The sequence below is a fragment of the Leptopilina heterotoma genome, unplaced genomic scaffold (genome assembly GCF_015476425.1).
Source record: "Leptopilina heterotoma isolate Lh14 unplaced genomic scaffold, ASM1547642v1 Lhet_444, whole genome shotgun sequence".
Classification (NCBI taxonomy): Eukaryota; Metazoa; Arthropoda; class Insecta; order Hymenoptera; family Figitidae; genus Leptopilina; species Leptopilina heterotoma.
In genome coordinates this window covers 137,115-158,424 of record NW_025111085.1, presented here as the reverse complement: position 1 = coordinate 158,424, position 21,310 = coordinate 137,115, and the positions used below count along the sequence as shown (strand labels likewise).

Sequence of the window (21,310 nt, the reverse complement as noted above, 5' to 3'; positions counted from 1 at the left end):
ATCATTCAATTTAAAGGTAAAGGAACTTTAAATTCAATAAATATAACAATTTAAATTACATGAAACTAATTTTTATCTTAATCTTTTGCCCTATTATTTTTATCACCCCTTTAATATTTTTATCACTACTAAATTGAACCCTTCTTATATCATTTTTATTTTTAGTAAATTTTACTCCTCTATACTCCTTAATAAAAATTATCTGAATAATTTTTGTCGACCAAAATTCATTTTATTTTACTTTATTAACTATTAATAATTAATTTTCAGATTAATAATTTTAATTTGATCTAATATAAATTTTAAAGAAATTTATTTAACTTTATTAATTACTTTAATAACTTTCTTAACCCTATCATTCTTATTTATAAGTTACTTTACTTTTTATATTTTCTTTGAAGCAAGAATATATCCAACATTATTTTTAATTTTGGGGTGAAGAGCTCAATTTGAACGTATAGAAGCAGGAATTTATATACTTATTTACACCTTATTTGCTTCCTTACCTTTAATAATTATTCTAATTAAAATATATTACATAACTAACTTCATGAACATCATTTTATTAATAAATTTAAATTTTTTAAAAAATATTTATTTCTATCTATATATATTACTCCCATTTTTAGTTCAACTCCCAATTTTTTTTACACCTTTGATTACCTAAAGCTCATGTAGAGGCCCCAGTAACAGGGTCAATAATCTTAGCTGCCATTATATTAAAATTAGGAGGATATGGTATTTTACGAATAATATTTATTTCAGAATATTTAAACTCAATTTACAACTTCTTTATTTCTACCCTAAGACTTTTAGGAGCATTATTAACCTCTTTAATTTGTATAAAACAAATTGATATAAAGAAATTAGTGGCCTAATCATCCGTAGTCCATATAAGTCTGATAGTTACTGGTTTAATTTCTATAAGATTAACAGGAATTCTAGGCAGTTTAATTATAATAATTAGTCATGGTTTATGTTCCTCTGCTTTATTTTTTTTAGTAAATACTTCTTACAGACGTCTGAAATCACGAAGAATACTTTTAAATAAAGGTTTAATAAATATTGCTCCTTCCTTAACTTTATTCTGATTTATCTTAAATATTTTTAATATAGGGGCCCCCCTTCTCTTAATTTAATTAGTAAAATTTTATTAATTAACAGAATCTTAAATTAAAGATTAAATTTAATTCCTTCAATTATAATTTTATGATTCACAAGTGTTTTATACTCAATATATTTTTTTATAACAACACAACATGGAATTTTAAATAAAAACATTAATATATTTATTTCAATCTCAATAAAAGAATTCTTAGCTTTATTACTTCATACAATCCCTTTATTTATTATAACATTAAATTTTTACTATTTAAATAATTTAAAATTTTGATTTGTGGAATCAACAATATATCTAAAAATATTTTAAATTATAATTAACTCTCTTTATTCCAATTCTTTATTTATTTTGAGAAGGCTAACTTTTTTTTATAGATTAACATTAATTTTTTTCAAATCTATTTTTTTTATTAAACGAAACATTATTTCTTTAATAAATATAAATTTTGAACTAAATTTTATACTTGAATGACTAAGTCTAATATTTATTAAAGTTGTCATATTTATTTATTCTATAGTTATACTATACAGAAAAGAATATATAATTTTAGAACACAAAAAAATTTACTTTATTATAATTTTGATACTTTTTGCAATTTCTATAATTTTAATAATTTTATGCCCTAATATACTAAGGATTATCCTAGGCTGAGATGGGTTAGGATTAATTTCTTTTTGTCTAATTATTTACTATCAATCTTCAAATTCTTTCAACTCTGGTATATTAACCTTGCTAACTAATCGAATTGGAGATATTATACTTTTAATCCTCATTTTTCTAGGTATAAATTTTAGGTCCTGAAATTTTTCTATCTACCCTTCTAATTCTTATATTTTACCCTTAATTATTTTAATTATAGCCATAACTAAAAGGGCCCAAATCCATTTTTCTATATGACTCCCTGCTGCAATAGCTGCCCCAACCCCAGTATCTTCTCTTGTACACTCTTCAACATTAGTAACAGCAGGAGTATACGTAATAATCCGATTCAATTTTATATTTACAAAAATAACTTTACCCCTTTTAATTATTGGATTAATAACCTTACTACTAGCTAGAATTAATGCTATATTTGAATTTGATTTAAAAAAAATTATTGCTTTTTCCACTTTAAGCCAACTAGGCTTAATAATCCATATACTAGCTTATCCACAACCAAACTATGTATTTTTCCATCTTATTTCTCATGCTATATTTAAATCTTTATTATTTTTATGTTGTAATGATCTTAAAATTTGCCAAAGGACTTGCTCGCCGGATGGAGTCCAGGTACTTAGAATAGTTAAATTCTAACAATTTAATTATTATTAAATTACACTTAAATATAAATTATTACAATAATTTATCGAGAGAATTTGTCACGTCAATGAGGTTAGGTCTCTTAAGGCAGCAGTCTCTAGTCAAGCTACCTTTAATGCCACATTTAGAACAAAATAGAACTGGTTGGTTGCGGCACTTTTGACGGCGATGTCCGTGTTGTCCGCAACGCCAACAATCCGTATCAGGGTTATACGGGTGATTTCTATCCTTAGAAACCGAAACAGGACTTCCACGAATTATTGGGTAGCGGCTGAGGAAATATTACTAAATATTAGTATTATATTAATTCTTTATAATCGAGTTGTTCATTGTAATCTAGGTTAACCAAGATGTCTTCCATTAGGTTAATTGATTCACCTAAGATCATCTCCGGGAACACGCGACGCATCTGCCGATCTGAGATATTACGTTTCTCCTGCTCTAATTTAACACGCTGAAGCACCTCAAACAACGTAAAATCTGGAAATAATTTCTCAATTTTAAAGAAAATTCGGAAAACTCGCTCATCACCACTAAAAGATTCCATGATGTCTTCTTCTTCTTTCTTGAAAATTTTAACAATTGATAGTTACTCGATGAGTGATACCAATCTAACAAACTAAATGTAATACTTCGCAACTATATATAGATTATACCGTTCATCCCCACTCTAACTACGACAACCGCGCCCTCACGACGCACGGTGAGCTTGGATGAAATTCAACCCAAAAGTCATGACCCTTTCTGGTTTATTTTTGATATCATTTAAATGATGTCTAATAATTATTTTAAGATAAAAATTAAATTAATCGTTGGAGGGAAACTCAAATTATATTAATTTTTAATTTTTTTCTAGGTTATTGTACATATTTTCTGAAGGATAATGTTTTAAACAATATTTATTGCTTCAAAAGATATCTTTTAACATTAAAAAACATTCTATTTAGTAAAAACAATATTTTAATATATAAAGCTAAAAAATTGTCGAAAAAGTGTGAATTTTTTCGTTTTTCTGAAAATTACTCTTTTATAAGTCATAAAACACTAATATTATGCAAATGTAAATTAAAGTACATAAAATTTCCTGGAAAACTAAACAAGAAAAACTATTTTATCTATTAAGAGTAGAGATGATTCTATCACTCAGTCGTATTTTCACTATTTATTATTCTATCCACTGTTGTTACAGAAATATGATGATTTAAAGTTCGTTTTTAATGAAAAAGTAATTGAAATTTGTCATTAAGTCCAGTTTCTTTGGTGAAATCTTTTTTTCTGGACCTTACTTGAAAACCATATAATAATATGTTTAAAAAAGTTAATTTTAAAAATATTATTATATGGTTTTCAAGTAAGGTCCAGAAAAAAAGATTTCACCAAAGAAACTGGACTTAATGATAAATTTCAATTACTTTTTCATTAAAAACGAACTTTAAATCATCATATTTATGTAACAACAATAGATGGAATAGTTTTTCTTGTTTAGTTTTCCAGGAAATTTTATGTACTTTAATTTACATTTGCATAATATTAGTGTTTAATGACTTATAAAAGAGTAATTTTCAGAAAAACGAAAAAATTCACACTTTTTCAACAATTTTTTAGCTTTATATATTAAAATATTGTTTTTACCAAATAGAATGTTTTTTAATGTTAAAAGATATCTTTTGAAGTAATAAATATTGTTTAAAACATTATCCTTCAGAAAATATGTACAATAACCTAGAAAAAAATTAAAAAATCAATATAATTTGAGTTTCCCTCCAACGATTAATTTAATTTTTATCTTAAAATGATTATTAGACATCACTTAAATGATATCAAAAATAAACCAGAAAGGGTCATGACTTTTGGGTTGAATTTCATCCAAGCTCACCGTGGACGGCGACAGACCAAAATAAAATTTTATTTTCCCACTCTCACTGACATCACTCTGAACAAAAAATTTTTCTGGACTAAGAAAAAAAAAATTCCAGATTTTTTACACACCAACAAATCTGAACCAAGTTTATGAAATACTAAATTTAATTAGTCCCTTGTTCGGGCGCCATGTAATGATCTTAAAATTTGCCAAAGGATTTGCTCGCCGGATGGAGTCCAGGTACTTAGAATAGTTAAATTCTTACAATTTAATTATTATTAAATTACACTTAAATATAAATTAATACAATAATTTATCGAGAGAATTTGTGACGTCAATGAGGTTAGGTAAAGTCAGTAAAAAGACATAAATTAAACCTTCGTAAGAAAGTATATTTTAACAAAATATAAATAGTAAAAGAACAAAAGAATAACAAAATAAAGTAATGAAGAAAAATATAAAACGTAGTTAAAATTAGATAACAATGAAATATAAAAATATAAAATATAAAACTCGATATAATGCAAAACTGAATAAGAAAGAAAACTATAAAACGCTATTAAGAAAGTTAAAGAAAATATTGGTCTGCCGTTACTGGCCCAAGGCTACGCCAACGCTGATGTTAGTCTCCGATCGCTCTGTAATGATTTATGAAATATGTTTGTAAAATAATTAAAAATAAATTATGAATAAATGACGCTAAATACTCGCGAGGGGTAGTTACTAGTATTAACCCCCTAGATAACGTTAGGGACGAAAACCGAGATTGTGCACGCGAGACAGTTTAATATCTTAAACTGGAAACTAGATATCAAATCACATTTGATATTCATATCCTGCCCGAAACTAGTGTAAGTATTATGATAACTCAGGTTGCATCTCCACCAAGTGGCCCCTTGGTGTAGAGAATTCACCCGGTGCGTCATCTTCGTCGAGAGAGTTGCCCCTCAACTCGACGAGGATGGTTTAACCATAATTGTATATTAAAAATGTATTTGTGTGAGTGTAGGTGTGTGAAATCTAGTGCTAGAACCAACACGGTTGCCCCCATAGAAGGTTCACTGCACTAGAGAGTAGTGTGAGTAATGCGAGTTGAATGTGTAGTAGTGTAGTGCATGTAGTGAGTGCATTGGTTCCACACGGTAGCCCCCATAGAGCAACCACTGCACTCACGGTGAGAGAGAAAGGAAGCGTGGCGAAGGGTGTTACCCTGGTCATCGGTTGCCCCCGAGCCCCAGAGTACAACTCCTTCTGGGATTTTACATAGAGCTGGTGGTAGAGGTTTTCCCCCACATTTCACCTGCCCTGTGCAAAAGGTAAAAGGGTTAAGGGTGAGAGAGTGTGGAAGTGAGCTGCTGTCGGTCTACCTCGGAGCAAGCCCCGAGCCCTGCCGGCGGCGAACTGAAGAAATTCTCACTGCAACCAAGTATTATAGATCGCCGGCTTTGACAGGTAACTCGTACGGAGAGAGAGCGACCCACGTGCTTGCGCGGCAAAGTATGCGCGTTCGGTACTCTCCTCTCAGCCAGCGAGCTGAGAGCTCTGTAGTATATATAGATATACTAAAAACATGCTTATACGAAAAGATTTTATTTTATGTTAGAAATTAAAACTCTTTCGTTACAATGTTCAGGAATCATAATTCTTTTTTTAATAAATTTACAAGATATCCGATTAATAGGCTTCTTAATTTATGAATCTCCTTTAGTAATTATATTTTTTAACTATTCTAATTTATCCCTCTGTGGCTTTTCTTTTCTTTCAGGTTTTTACTCTAAAGATTTAATGTTTGAAATAACACTTAACTACTGAATTAACCTAATTATTATAACTTTAATATAATTTTCTATCGCTTTAACTATTTTTTATTCTTTTCGACTCATATTTTATTTAACTTGCAATATACCACACTCTAGCCCTATAACCCTTAAAAAAGATAATTTTTTAATAAATTTTTCTATTTTCATACTATTTATTATATCTATTATTTTTGGTTACTTAATTAATTGACTAAGATTTAATAGAATTGATACAAGAATCTTAAATTTAGAGAAAAAAAATTTTATCCACTATACAATAATATATAGAATATTATTTTTTTTAATTCCTTAAGCCATTCATCTTATTATAATTCCAAATTATTATACAACATCATCCCTATATGTAAAAATTTTATATTTTTAAGACAATTATCTATTTCAATAAATTTTTTTACCTTTAATATAATCAATAAACTATTTTATTTAAACGAAATAATATGAAACGAATTTTACACTAAATTAATATTTAACTTTATATTTTTTAACCCTTTGCGTCACAGTGGGTCGCTCAGCGACCCACCTTTTCCTTCTCAGTTTTCAGTATTTCTATGGCATATTTATTAATAAATGTAGGGTTTTCTTTCCGGGCATGTTCCTCATACCTAAACAAGTCTAAGAAAACTGTTGATTAACAATTTGTTAATAATAAAAATATTATAAACAAATAAATAACAAAAAATAATGCTTCTTTTTCAGAAAAAATTCATTTTCTACTTATCCTTACTAATTTTTGAGATGATAATTGTTTTTCTTTACAAATTAGATCCTAAACTATATTTACAATTACTTTTTTGAAATTTTTTTTCATAATTTTTAATAATAAATAACAATTTTTTGTAATATTTTATGAAATAAAAGTATTTCAGATGAAATTTCAAACCTATTTTCATAAAACTCGTTAGTCGGGGGTTTTTGGTGTCGCTGAATACGAATGTAGCATCAGATTTTTTAAATTTAAAATGGCGGATCCAATATGGCGGACGCGAAAATTAAAATTGAACTGAATTTGCTTGAAACTGGTTACTCAGGGGTTTTTGGGGTCTCTAAATACGAATCTGGCATCAGATTTTTAAAATTCAAAATGGCGGATCCAATATGGCGGACGCGAAAATTAAAAATAAACTGAATTTGCTTGAAACTGGTTACTCAGGGGTTTTTGGGGTCTCTGAATACGAATCTGGCATCAGATTTTCAAAATTCAAAATGGCGGATCCAATATGGCGGACGCGAAAATTAAAAATAAACTGAATTTGCTTGAAACTGGTTACTCAGGGGTTTTTGGGGACGCTGAATACGAATCTGGCATCAGAGTTTCAAAATTGAAAATGGCGGATCCGATATGGCGGACGCGAAAATAAAAAATGAACAGAATTTGCTTAGAACTCGTTTTTTTGGGGGTTTTTGGGGTCGCTGAATACGAATCTGGTATAAATATTAATAAATTTATTAATAAACTTAGAAGATTCAAAACGTTCGGATAAAATTAAGGAGTAAAATCAAAAGTGAATGAATCCTGACAATCCACAGTCAGGTAACTCGTTTAACGTAAAATCCTCTTTATAGTATTTGTCTATAAAAAAAAGAATTAATTTTTTGATACTGAATATAATGTACCATTTTTGACAATCCCATTGAACAAACTGTAGATATTAGTAAAGATTTGCTAACCGATGAGTAACTGAAAATGTCAAACTTAATGCAGGATGTGATGTAAAAAACACAAACAATAATACTGCTTCTACTCAACAAAATACCTTCTTTCAACGTAAAAGCTATATTAACATGTTGAGAGAATCGTTAGTAATAGTTTCTCGAATGTCGTTTGTTTGAATGAAGTTGATACTTACCTTTGGAGGGAATCGTTCGTGTAAGTCTGTTGATTGTGATTTGTCCGATTGTAGCCGATACTCACCTGTGGAGGAAATGGTTTGTGTAAATTGTGTCGATTTTTATTTGTTTGATTAAAGTCGGTACTTACCTGTGGAGAGAATCGTTCGTGTAAGTTTGTCGTTTGTCATTTGTTTGTTTGAAGTCGGTACTCACCTGTGGAGATATTCGTTTGTGTAAGTCTGTCGTTTGTCATTTGTTTGTTTGTCCGCCATATTGGATCCGCCATTTTGAATTTTGAAATTCTGATGCCAGATTCGTATTCAGCGACCCCAAAAACCCCCGAGTAACCAGTTTCAATAGATTTCAATAAAATGAAAAATGTATGACTCAAAGGGTTAAACAAAAAAATTTTTTAACTTTATCGATCAATCATGCCCCAGTATCCTCCTCCCTTCGCATATCCTACACCATCTCACATGATCCCACCTCAAAACCCGCAATATCCAACACCTTTTGCATATCCGCAAATGATGCCCCAGGCTCCTCCTAATCCCACGCCTATGCACAACCAATATCCTAGACCGACTCAGAACTATCGGACTAGTACAACCCCACCACGGGCTGTGTCTCCAGCACCTGCTAGTAATTTAGACTACCAGCAGACTCGCCGTCCGGACGCACCAGCGAGTCCCCTTCCGCAGCGTCCGAAGAACGTGCATTTTGCGGAACACTCAATAGGATCTTTAGAGCAAAATCAGAGGCCGAGGACTCCCCAGTAGTCGAATTAAGCGCCCCTGAATTCAGACATGACAAAATAAGGTTCCTCGTAGATCCTGGGTAGGACACTAACCTCGTGAAGATGTGTGCGTTAAATCCCGTGCTCACACTTGTTCCAGACAAGTGTCTTGAGATTACGGGAATAACTAATCACGCTGTTAAAACAATGGAAACCATTCAGTTAACTATCGATAATGTTCCGGTAGAATTTCACGTCGTCAAAAACTGTTTTCCCATATCGACCCATGGTATCCTTGGAAGACTGTATCTACGACAGGTCCAAGCCCAAATTTCTTTTAGGCATAACACCCTTGTGACCATATCTTCCCCAGTGACCCCTATCAATTTTGTTGATAAGGAATCACTGGAGACTAAAGCCTTAAGGTCTGAAATCAAACCGTTTGCTCGAGTCCTACGCATCAAATCCCGCACAAAAACCCCAGTCGCGATGGATATAATTAACACAGGGTTAAAGGAAGGATATCTTCCCCGAATCGAAACCCCAGAAGGACTTTACCTGGGTGAGGCCATTGTCACAAATAAGGATGGTGTATGCCACGCCATGGCAATCAACACTACCGAAAATGACATTGACATAACCCTTAAACCTCAGGAGTTAATCCCGTTCGATTTCTGTAAATTCCCTGGTGAAGAATTTACAGATTCTGAGGCTGAAGGCACTCAATTCGATTCGCAACAAACCTATTCCGAGAGAGTCATCAAGGTCAAGAATGCGTTATACTTGGCTCATTTGGCTCCAGACGAGCGGAAAATCGTATCAGGATGGGCGGAAAACTATGCTGATATATTTCATTTAAATGGTGAACTACTATCGTGCACTCACCTTATCCAGCATAGAATTCCGACCATCGACGAAAAAGTCATTCACAAGAAACAATATAGGTCCCCTGTCGAGGCCCTTGAACAAATTGACGTTCAATTATCGAAGCAGTTTAACAGCGGAATTATAGGACACTCTAATTCCCCATACAACTCGCCACTGCTGAATGTCCCAAAGAAACTTGATGCGTCGGGTGAGAAAAAGTGGCGTGTTGTAGTAGACTACAGAGTCCTAAACGAAAACATCATAGGAGACGCTTTTCCACTGCCCAACATAACCTCAATATTCGATAGGCTGGGCACCGCACGCTACTTCACCGTTTTTGACCTTGCCAGTGGTTTCCATCAGGTGGAAACTCACCCAGCCGATAGGCATAAAACTGCCTTTTCATCTCGCAATGGTCATTATGAGTACAAGCGGATGCCCATGGGCATAAAGAACGCCCCGCCTACATTCCAACGACTGCTAAATAATGTTTTAAGTACTATGCTCGACGATGAAGCGTTTGTGTACTTAGATGACATTATAATTTACTCTGACACTCTTAAAGAACACGACAGACGAGCACGTAGACTTTTCAATCGACTTAGGGATGCTAATTTGGGAAAGAATCGCCAGCCTCTGCTCCCCGGAGTTCAATTGTTTTCAGAAATTTGTTTTTCCCATTTTATTTATTTTCAATATATAATATTGAAAAATATATAGAATATATATATATAAATATGTAATAAAATTGCCAGTGGAGTTCTATTGATTATGAATTTTATAAATCTCTTCGCAATAATTAAATTGTTTTAGCGAGGAGTAGCATTTTACCAGGAATTCAATTGTTTTCATAAACTGGCATTTCGCTTTTAACATCCGTAGTAATAGTATAATTTTATGTCGCATGTCACATGAGAATAAGACTTAAATTTTATTCCGTTAAACATGTTACATTTTAGGGTTGACTATTGTTCATGGAGGAGAGTGATTGACAATGAGACGATAATGGAAGATATGTTTGTTACAGTATTTTGACTTGCTAAAAAAAATAATATAAATTACATTTAATTACAATTAACTACTTATTTGTTGTTTTGTTTCTAATAAGTTTTCAAGGAAAAATTAAATAATATTATTTTCATACTATTAACATTAAAAAATTCAATTGTTCAGAAGAATCCTACACAAAATACCTATTTTCTAAATTTATTCAAAAAGGGGTCGGAGAATTTGTCAAGATGCTGAAACAACTTTCAATTTCAAGAATTCATAAGAAAATTCTGAATGTTATTCCTCAGCGTTGAAGAGATTTTATTTAGTTCGAACCTTTTCTTTGCAATGATTGGACTTTACAAATTTAAAAATTGAATTTTTGAGATGATTCAATTATTGAGGAATGAATAAATGGTGAATTTTTACTGGAGGTTCATTATTTGCAGGTTTTTCTTTGTGGATTTATTTGCAGAATTTCAATTGTTTTATTACAAATTTTGATCAAATTCCCGAAAAATGTAATTGTTCTTGAAAATTTTGTTAAAATTTGTCAAAGAAATTTAATTATTTCAATAACCTCTGCTACAATTTGATTATTAGAATTCAAATATTATTCAATAAATTTAATTTCGTATTTAAATAGTGAAATTCTCGTAGAATTATCTCATGAAAATTGACTTAAAAGTGAATTTCGGTTGGAATTTTAGATTATAGTTGAACATTAAAAGTACTAGAGCGTAAGGCTTTAGAAGCGATTAAATTTTGGGAGATTTCAGGATAAAATCTTTGAAAATTTGAATTTTTTTTACTAAGTAACAATCCTGTGGAATTGATCCTTGAGAAGTTTTAATTGCTAATTTTTAATTGAAATTTTATTTTCTGATACATATTTAATTGAAGAATTGATTTAGGGATTGTCAAGGAACTTTTCGGGGGTTATAAGAAATGGTCGACTTCGAGAAGAATCTTAACTGAGGATTCTTGAAAGTAGTAATTGAATTGGCAATGGTTTTATCACTCTATCTTTAATTATTATAAAACGTGAGGTAGTCGATCGCTCCGAGTCCTTGAGTCGGAGCTGTCGGTATCTTCAATTTTATCTAAAAAAGTAAATATATATTCCAGGTAAACTTAGACGTTTTCTTTTTCTTGGCCACCTAGTCTTAATTCTACACATTGATTGTTTAATTGGATTTTAACTTTATAATATTCGGAATAGATATTTGATACATATATATATTTAACAAAAATTTTTTTTTTTGACAAAGGATTTTCATTGATTGTTGAATATTCTATGACTCAAGTAATTAATTAAATACATTAATAGCACAGTGCAACAGCATTTTTATTTTTGGAATCGCATAGGGTGATTTTTATAGGTTTTTTGATGCTGAATGCGAATCCGTAATTAGAATTGTTCCATCACCCTAGATTTTTGAGAAATTTGACCTTGAAAATTAAAAAAAGGCCGTTTTTGGGGTACTTTTTGGTTTTTTATCAGGATATAAAAATTTTTCCTAGGGTTTTCACTATGTGCGTACGAAAGCCCATATCTTCCTTAACAATTTCCAATTTGGACCTTTTAAAAATATCTATTTTTCGATGAGTTATCTTTATTTGAAGTTCGCGTCGCATCATAAAATCAGCAAAAATGCCGTTTTTGAGGTATTTTTTTGTTTTTTATCAGGGTACCAAAATTTTTTCTAGTGTTTTCATGATATATGTAAGAAAGCTCATATCCTTCTCAACAATCTCCAATTATGACATTTTAAAAATATCTATTTTTCGATGAGCTATCCTTGTTTGAAGTTCGCATCGTAACGTCAAATGGGATAACAGTGAGAAAAATATTAACATAATATTAATATTATTAATATTAACCCATTAAATCTCAAGCAGAAACCAATGATTCATTAAAGAAACTATTATATTTTTAGGAAAATCAAAAATAAATTGACCATTTTTTTTTGTTTATCATTTCAAATTCTTTAACAATAATTCAACAAAAACAAAGATAACTCATCGAAAAATTGATATTTTTAAAATGTTTAAATTGGAGATTGTTGAGGAGGATGTGAGCTTTCGTACGCATATCATGAAAATCCTAGAAAAAATTTTTGTACCCTGATAAAAAACCAAAAAGTATCCTAAAAACGTCCTTTTTTCAATTTTCAAGGTCAAATTTCTCGAAAACCTTGGGCGATGGAACAATTCTGATTACGGATTCGCATTCAGCATCAAAAAACCTATAAAAATCACCTTATGCGATCCCAGAAATAATAAAAAAGTGAAATTCTGTTGCACTGTGTAGTAAGTCACGTTAAAAGTTTACGAAATAAACATATTAGACAACATTTTATGTAATAAAAATTATTTTAAAAAAATAAATTGTATTAAATTACTATTTTTTTAATGCATTTTGATGATTCGAATTTATGTTTATGTAGTTTTGGTAATATGATAGTTATTTAATAATAATGATATCTGTCAAAATTTTTGAAAAATGAGTATTATATCGTTAACAATTGCATTACTTAGAGTTTTACATGTTAAAAAGAAAAATTATTAAAAGGTTAAAAAAAGGAAAACTAAATATTCTGTAATTAAGAAATTAAAAAAAAAAATTTTTATCGAATTAATAGAAACTACGTGAAGAACAACTGGAAATAATAAAGAATTATTAAAGAATTACATTGAAAATTTTTAACAAATGGAATTCTCAAAATATTTTAACTTGATAATTGATAAATGGTTGAATTGTATAAGGAATCACACTCTAATGTAGTTATGTTTTCTAGTGCAAAGATTAATAATTAAGATTTTATTTGTTAATATAAAAGAAGATGCACACTTCAAAATTTTTTTTTGATAAAATTGAGTTCTTGCAAAGTTTGTTTTGAAAATAAAAAAAATAAGATTTTTGAAATTTTTCAATTCCGTTGTTTCAAGATAATTGGATTTTGTAAACAAATAATTGAAAATTTCTATAGAAATGAAATTTCTTTACATTCTGTGAGAATAATCTACTTCCTTAAAAAAGAATTTTACTTAAATTCTTCGAAAATAATCAAGGGAAGTTAATCACCGTAATTATAATTGTATTAATATATATATATATATATATATATATATATATATATATATATATATATATATATATATATTCCTTACAAGAATTCAACTATTTATTTATTTATTTAAGTAGTAAACGGAACTATGACCGTTTATTATTTTGCCTTCATGAATTTCCATAGAATTAATTAAATTAAATTGTTCTCCACAATTCAATTATTCAAAATTTTCAATTTCAAGAGAGATCTTATTTTCTCGTTCCTTGGTAAGCAGTCTAAACACTAGAAAAAGAAAAAGAAGGAGGATAATAACAATTACAAAAAGACTTACCAATAGTAATGTGAAATTTCCGTAGAATGTCAATTTCAACCAGCATTGGTTAGAAAAAAAAATTAATAATAATAAATCCACAAGCCGCACCTGTTGATCATCTCACAAAACCACAGAAAAGCAAAATTCTAACTCAAAAAAAAAAACTTCGCGTTTACGTAGTGTACCCCGGAAAACCTAATTATGAACTGAGTCCTCAGAATACTTGACGAGCTAGCACGGTCAAGTGCGGTTGGGTCGGTGTCGGGTGTACCTGCGATGACGTCACAAATTTAGCTATTGCTACAAATCTTTCAGTGTTTTAATCTTGTCTAAAATTGGTATATTGAAGTTGACGTTTTGAAGGATTTTAATTGGAATTTTCTTTTGCAACTAAAATATATGAATAATATCAATTTTATTGCAATAATGAGATTTGTTCAAGAAACTAAAAAAAAAATAGCAAATAATTAAAATAATTGAATCTTGATGGAATTTTCTTGTCGGTTATTGAATTTATTTGCTTTATCAATAATTTGTTATTAGAATTATCATCCAGGTTATTATTATTATTATTATTATTATTAATTATTAATTGTTAATTATTGTTATTGATTATAATTGGTGGCTAATAATTTAATTTTTCTCTAAAAAAAAAAATAATAAATCTAAAACTTTTCAAAAGGAAAATTGTGTAGCAGTATTGCCTCCAACATTCGATAAAGCATAACTGCGTGTTGACCATTTTGGGTTGGTGTCAGGTTACTTACGATACTACTCGACACTCCGGACGCAATAAATCTCTCGATCCCTAACGCACTTTTAACGACCGTCGGGCGATGAAAAGTCTTAAGCGAAAGCATAATAGTTCTCTTTTCTCTCCGATTCCAATTTTCTCTGGCCCTCCGTTGTTAGAATTCTACATCTCAGAATGACTCAAAATTCTAAGAAGAAAATATTTCTTTAAATTAAACAACTGCAGAACATTTTGTGTTCTTTGTTGACTCTGGGAAATGTTTTGCTTCAGAAGTGATTGGATAAAATAAATAATTGAATGCTTTTAGTTTATTTGCCTGCCAATCTCATTAATATTTTAACTAGCACAAATAACGCACGCTAAAGCGCGCGTGAAGTTTTTGTTTCACTTTTAACATATATATAACAATAATGTAGTTTTTACATTATATTTCACATGAAAATTAATGAATGCGTGAATGCCAATAAGACGATAATAAAAAAAATATGTTCATTGCTTTATTTTGACTTATTAATTATCAAAAATAAATTACATTTAATTACAGTTAATTATTTATTTGTTATTTTGTTTCTAATAGTCTTCTAGTCAAAATTAATTAATATTGTTTTCATGTCATCAATATTCAAGAAAATTCAATTATTCAGAAGAATTCTACACAAAAATCACTATCTTTATAAATTTTATTTTTTTAAACAATAATCAAACTTTACAGATTTAAAATTGATTTTCTTAAATAATTTAATTAAAAAAAAAATTTTGTCGAAAAAAAAATTTATGTTATTAATGTTTTGTTAAAATTCTTCATCAGACTTAAATTATAAAAATTTTAATTATTCAATAAATTATTTATTTTGTATTTAAATTATTGAATTATCGAATAAAAATTTATTTAAAAATAAATTTTAGTTAAAGTTCTATACATAATAATTGAATATTAAAAGCCTTATAGCATGAATATTAAGAAATAATTCAATTTTAAAATGGTTCCAAATCAAATTCTTTAAAAAATTACAAAAATTTTTTAAAGAATTTGATTTGGAAAATTTGAATTTGATTTGATTTGGAACCATTTTAAAATGAAAAATTTTATTATGAAAAATACAAATTTTCATATTCATAACCAACAACTCTGTAGAAATAATTATTTAATTAAAAAAAAATTGGACAAGTGCGAGTTGTACTCGCACTGCAATGGCGGGTTCCGCACACAAATATTAAAACAATACTGGAAACATTGATCGGTAATTGGTAGAATTAAAATAAACAATTATAAAAATATATTAAAATCATTTGATAAAAAAAATAACTAAAAAAAATTAAAGTATTGTATATATCTAATATTGTAAACAATAATAAGCAGAGGAACAACATTTTCAAAATTTATTATAGTTCCTCTGCTTATTATTGTTTACAATATTAGATATACAATACTTTAATTTTTTTTAGTTATTTTTTTTATCAAATGATTTTAATATATTTTTATAATTGTTTATTTTAATTCTATTAATTACCGATCAATGTTGCAAGTATTGTTTTAATATTTGTGTGCGGAACCCGCCATTGCAGTGCGAGTACAACTCGCACTTGTCCAATTTTTTTTTATTTTTAGTTAAGAAATTAAAGTCAGAAAACAATCTCTCATTTATTCTCTTAAAATTTCATTCTCTTCCTTAAAATATTTAATGCCACGTGTTTAAACTAAAAAAAATTAAAAAAAAATTTTTTTTGATTTTTTTTCAAAAAGTTTTTTTAATAAACTTTTTGTCGTCAGACTGTAATAATACACTAGGATACCAATTTTCAGCTCATTAGGTCAAATAATGTAAAAGTTAGGAAAAAAAAATTTTTTTTTTTAAATTTTTTAGTTTTTCCTTGACAACGCTATGGCCATCATTACATATCAAGTTCTCTATATTTTTCCTGTAATATTCGAGTAAAAATACACCAGCATGCAAAATTTCAGCTCTCCATGTCGTATAGTTTAGAAGTTAAGGGGGGGGGGAATGGTCACTTTTTATGCATTTTTGGCCAAAAATCTTGTTATTTCCTTGACAACGCTATGCCCATCACGTCCAATCGCATTCGCTATATTTTTCCTGTAATCTACGAGTGAAAATACATATCTGGACCAAATTTGAGCTCATTAGGTCAAATAGTTTAGCCGCTAGGGGGGGGGCACGATTTGGCTACGGACAACAGAGTCTCACCAATAGGGTTCCGCCGATACACCGTAGGTGTACGGAACCCTAAAAAGAAGTTATTGGTGTTTTCAAATAATTTTAGAATTAAAGAGACTCGTAAATGAAATTAATGGAACATTTTTGGAATATCTAATCATTTTAGAGTTAATCAGAATATTCTTTGGAGTCAGGGAAGAGGTCAAAATTTTGTTAAGTAATAAGGTTTTTCATATTAAAAGAAAGAAAATATTTCACAGGTTTTGCATTTGTTAATTTTCTAAAATGTTTGTCACAAAATGCTAATTTTTAAGAAACAAGGGAAATAATGAATAATATAATAATATTAATAATTTTTTGATTAATGAATAGTATATTAAGCAACAAGAAGAGAAAGGCAGCCATTTCTTTACGGTGATTTTTGTGACACGAGTGGAGGTCGAGGGCGCCCCGAGACCGGAACGAGTGTCACAAAAATCATCGTAAAGAAATTGGCTGCCTTTATTCTCGTGTTACTTACGATATTTTTTATTCCTAATGCACAAAAGCGGCGATTTCAGATAGCAGACGACAGGGAGTAAAAGTCATTCACTTGTTCGATTTGTATGAAAATGGCGGCCGATTTCTCCCTTGGGCAAGAAAAATGCATGTGAACAGCTAATTTTCTTGCCCTTGGGAGAACACGGCCGCCATTTTCATACGGTCGAAGAAATGAATGACTTTCCTCCCTGTCGGCTGCTATCAGAAAGCGCCGTTTTTGTGCATGTGGGATAAAAAATATTTTTGAATTATTTGAGAAATAAAAATAATATTACTAAATTAAAAAAAAAAGAAAAATAATAACAAAATAAAGAAATGTAATATTACTTATCAAAACATACTAAAGACAAAGGCATGAATTTTGTAAATTAAAAAAAAAATCTTTATTTTATATTTTACTTCTATTTTCTATAAAAACGAGTAAAAAAAAACAAAAGAATAACCATAACTAACTTCAGGTGTGGACAGACTGGACTATAACTAATTAAGGAAGTTTCATTAAAACAGACAACAGTTTGATTAAAAGGAAAATTTTATTTGATCATAATTAATTCGTCCTTCCGACTAGTAAAAAAAAGAAAAAGAGAATAATTTTTATATATGTATGTGAGTATGTATATATATACATATATTAATAATAATTAAGGAAATCGAAAGAAACTGAGCATTCAGAACCAATCCTCCTCACTGTCCTCTGCGTTGGCCGTTCCCATTTCTTTTGTATTCCCCTCGGAAGGCTTGCAATTGTCTTCCCCAAATAATTGTCCCTCGGTCCCGATTGGCTCCCATAATTCGGGTAAATCTATGTTGTATGTCTGAAACAAAGTTGCATATAGAATACCCCAAAAGAAGAGCAGCCCGTATTTAGAATAAAACAAAATTCTTTACACTTACCAACTGCCATGATCCGTTCTGGGAGAGTACGCCGTCCGCGTTTTTATAAAAAATCTGAACAAATGTCAGTTTGAAGGAATTCTCTGCGGGAACGAAGCCGTTATATGGCTGCCGTTTTCGGCAGTGACTTAAACAAACTAGTAATACACAAATTAGTAAGCATATTAAAAACTAATTAAAAAAAAAGGAAAATAAATATTCTGTTTTTGTCCATTAAACTAACCAATTTCCCTCAGGCTGAGCAATTCCTGAAGCATGCCGCTCCAATAGCTTTAAGGACGTGTCAACGACTAATAACGGATGTTTGAAATGTTTCTAAAAGAAAGAAAAGAAGAAATTTTGAGATACCCCGGAATGATTGAACTTTCGTGAATCATTTTCTGGTTTGCTGACATGGTTGGACTCTTGGAAAGATTAGTTAAACTTGTACTTAAAACAATTGAATTTAAATAATTATTCAATCCATTCTAAAGTTATTAAAACGTAAAAAAAAGAGAAGGGGGCCTGAATCAAAATTTATGCAAAATAAGCACGATCATGCTACTCACGGTGGCCCAGAATCCGCGCACATAATACTTTCGTTCGGACCCATTCCAAAAATACTCCTGGTGCCAGCATCCTCTGGAATAGGGCTTGGATTTAACAGTATTCTGTATGAATTTACTGAAATACCAAGCCTCCCACGGTCCAAATCTAATCATAAAACTAAAAAAAGGGGAAGCTGAATTTATAACCAAATTCGAAAATTTGCTTAAGTCCAAAATTTAAAAAGGGCGAAGAAGAAAATATCTTTCTTTTGAATGATAGGGTGAAGTGGGGTGAAAAACCACATTTTTACTCTTGATGCTGTAAAATCTGTATTCAAATTTTGGGGTGGCTACTACTTTAAAAAAAAAAATAACTCCAAAAACGATTGAAACTCCAAAATATGTTTAAAATACATTTTTTTATATATATCTTTAATACTAAAAATAATTTTGAATTTAAATGGATTTTTGAAACAAATATTTAATTATTATCCATTATTTTTCCGTATAATTGTTCAAATTTCAAATCCTGTGAATTCGAATAATTTTGAGAATTGCTACTGTCATTTATTAAATATTATTTTCAAAATTTTAATTCAATTACCTTCGAGAAATTTTAACTAAAATATTTCTAAAATCCACTTGTTTACAGGACAATTTCATGAAATTTTAAATAATTTGAAAATTTTAATTAAATATTTAATTTGGGTATTCTTTATAATTTCCCTTTATTTATATGACAAATGGTCTCATTTAAACAATATTTTAATAATTATGAAAAAGTTTTAGCAGGCAAGATTGAAATTTGTGTTGAGTTTACCTGTTTTCTATTTGCACTGTCAATTTTCGTACCTTTTGGAAGCTTTCTAAGTTTCACCACAGATAACATATGTTCATTGCAATCGTTTGTTCATTATCTATTTTTTTTGCACTTTAAACTACTAAAATATCAAATGTGTTTAATTAATTTTACTAAGTAAACACGAGAAATCTTGTAAAATAAGAAAGTTAGTCTAAGTGGAGGACGGGTGAATTTTGCAAGAATATTCAATGGAATTTTGCCCTGGCTTTTCATCCCACTCCACCCTGATAACCGAGAATTTGTTAAATGAGAATAGTAGGCACCCTGTTAGTAAAAACTTTAATCCTACTTACCCTCTCTCCGATCCGAGTTGCTGGCAATGAGTTTTGCTCCGAAAGTATCTCTTGACCTTTTCAACAAAGGATATAGAATACTCCTTCGTTTCGCCAACAAGCAACCTCGTCAAAAGGTGACCCCGTATAGCAACCTTCTGGTCAGCCGGGATTAAGCTACAAATCTCCCTTCCCCTTCTAACCAGGTCAACAGCCTCTTCATCTATACCCTCAGAGGACCAGGATGACCAGGAATAGGAGCACGAGGAAGAGTAGTGACCTGTCTCCTTGCTATCGTCTAAAACAACACTATTCGAAGCCATTTATTTTTTTTATAAAACGAAGAAAGAGAACCAACACTTTACTGTATAGCTTAGTTGCGCGAACTAATTCTTCAAAAACAATCAAATCACAATTTGAGCTATCAACCGCACTAGTCGTCGCGAAGATCGAAAGAACACTGAACTACTGGAGTAAGGTACTGGACCGCTACGCACTGACACTACGTGACTAATCTGACGGTTCCCAATTGCGTTTGTACTACTTGGAGATGTGCGGGCGCAGCGTTACAAATGCAAATGCCTAATTAAATTAAGCACCACTGAGACGGTTTGAAAAAAAAATGTGTAATGCTACGATCAAAATGTCGCGTATTTCAAAAAATTTGTCTCAGCAGTAAGAAGGAAAACTAAAATTTTGGCCCACATTTCAGTTGTAATTATTGACAGCTATTTGAGCCCTTTAAAATATTGAAGAAATTTTGTTAACATATCGTCTTACTACGTGCATCTCAAAGTTCAAGACATCGGAGTTTTTGGGGACGAAAACTGGAATTTTCACGGTGGATTGTTAGAATACTAGTTCTTTAAAAAAAGTCATTTGGCAACCATGTAGAATAAATATAAATTTTAATTTAGTCCAAGCATATAAAAGCATCACAACGCAGCGACGCTATGCTTGAGGATATTTGACACCCTGATAACGTCAAATATCTTACCAAGAGAATGCCTTTAACTAAGAAATGCTTATAAAAATAGTTAGAAGGACAAAAGAAATTATTATTTCTTTTCTCCTTCTACTAAATAATAAATATAATAAATAGTCATTAATAATTGTGCCGGCGCAGTCAATGCTGCCTACATCGAACCTTGTGGCAAATAATAAATATAAAATTTGTATCCAAATTTCAATTCTATAGAACATGCAGAAGGCTCAATGTTGCAGCCAATATATATATATATATATATATATATATATATATATATATATAGATATATATAGATATATATATATATATATATATATATATATATATATATATATATATATATATATATATATATATATATATATATACATATATATATAGTAACG

The 21,310-nt window shown here is 29.9% G+C and overlaps 1 protein-coding gene across 1 annotated transcript; it reads left to right on the top strand.

Annotated features, from left to right (window-relative positions):
* Positions 1-8,361: 8,361 nt before the first annotated feature.
* On the top strand, positions 8,362-8,709 carry LOC122507065 (extensin-like). Its single transcript, XM_043619576.1, has one exon. It carries the CDS (start codon positions 8,362-8,364, stop codon positions 8,707-8,709), a length of 348 nt encoding a protein of 115 aa, XP_043475511.1.
* The last annotated feature ends 12,601 nt before the right edge of the window (positions 8,710-21,310 follow it).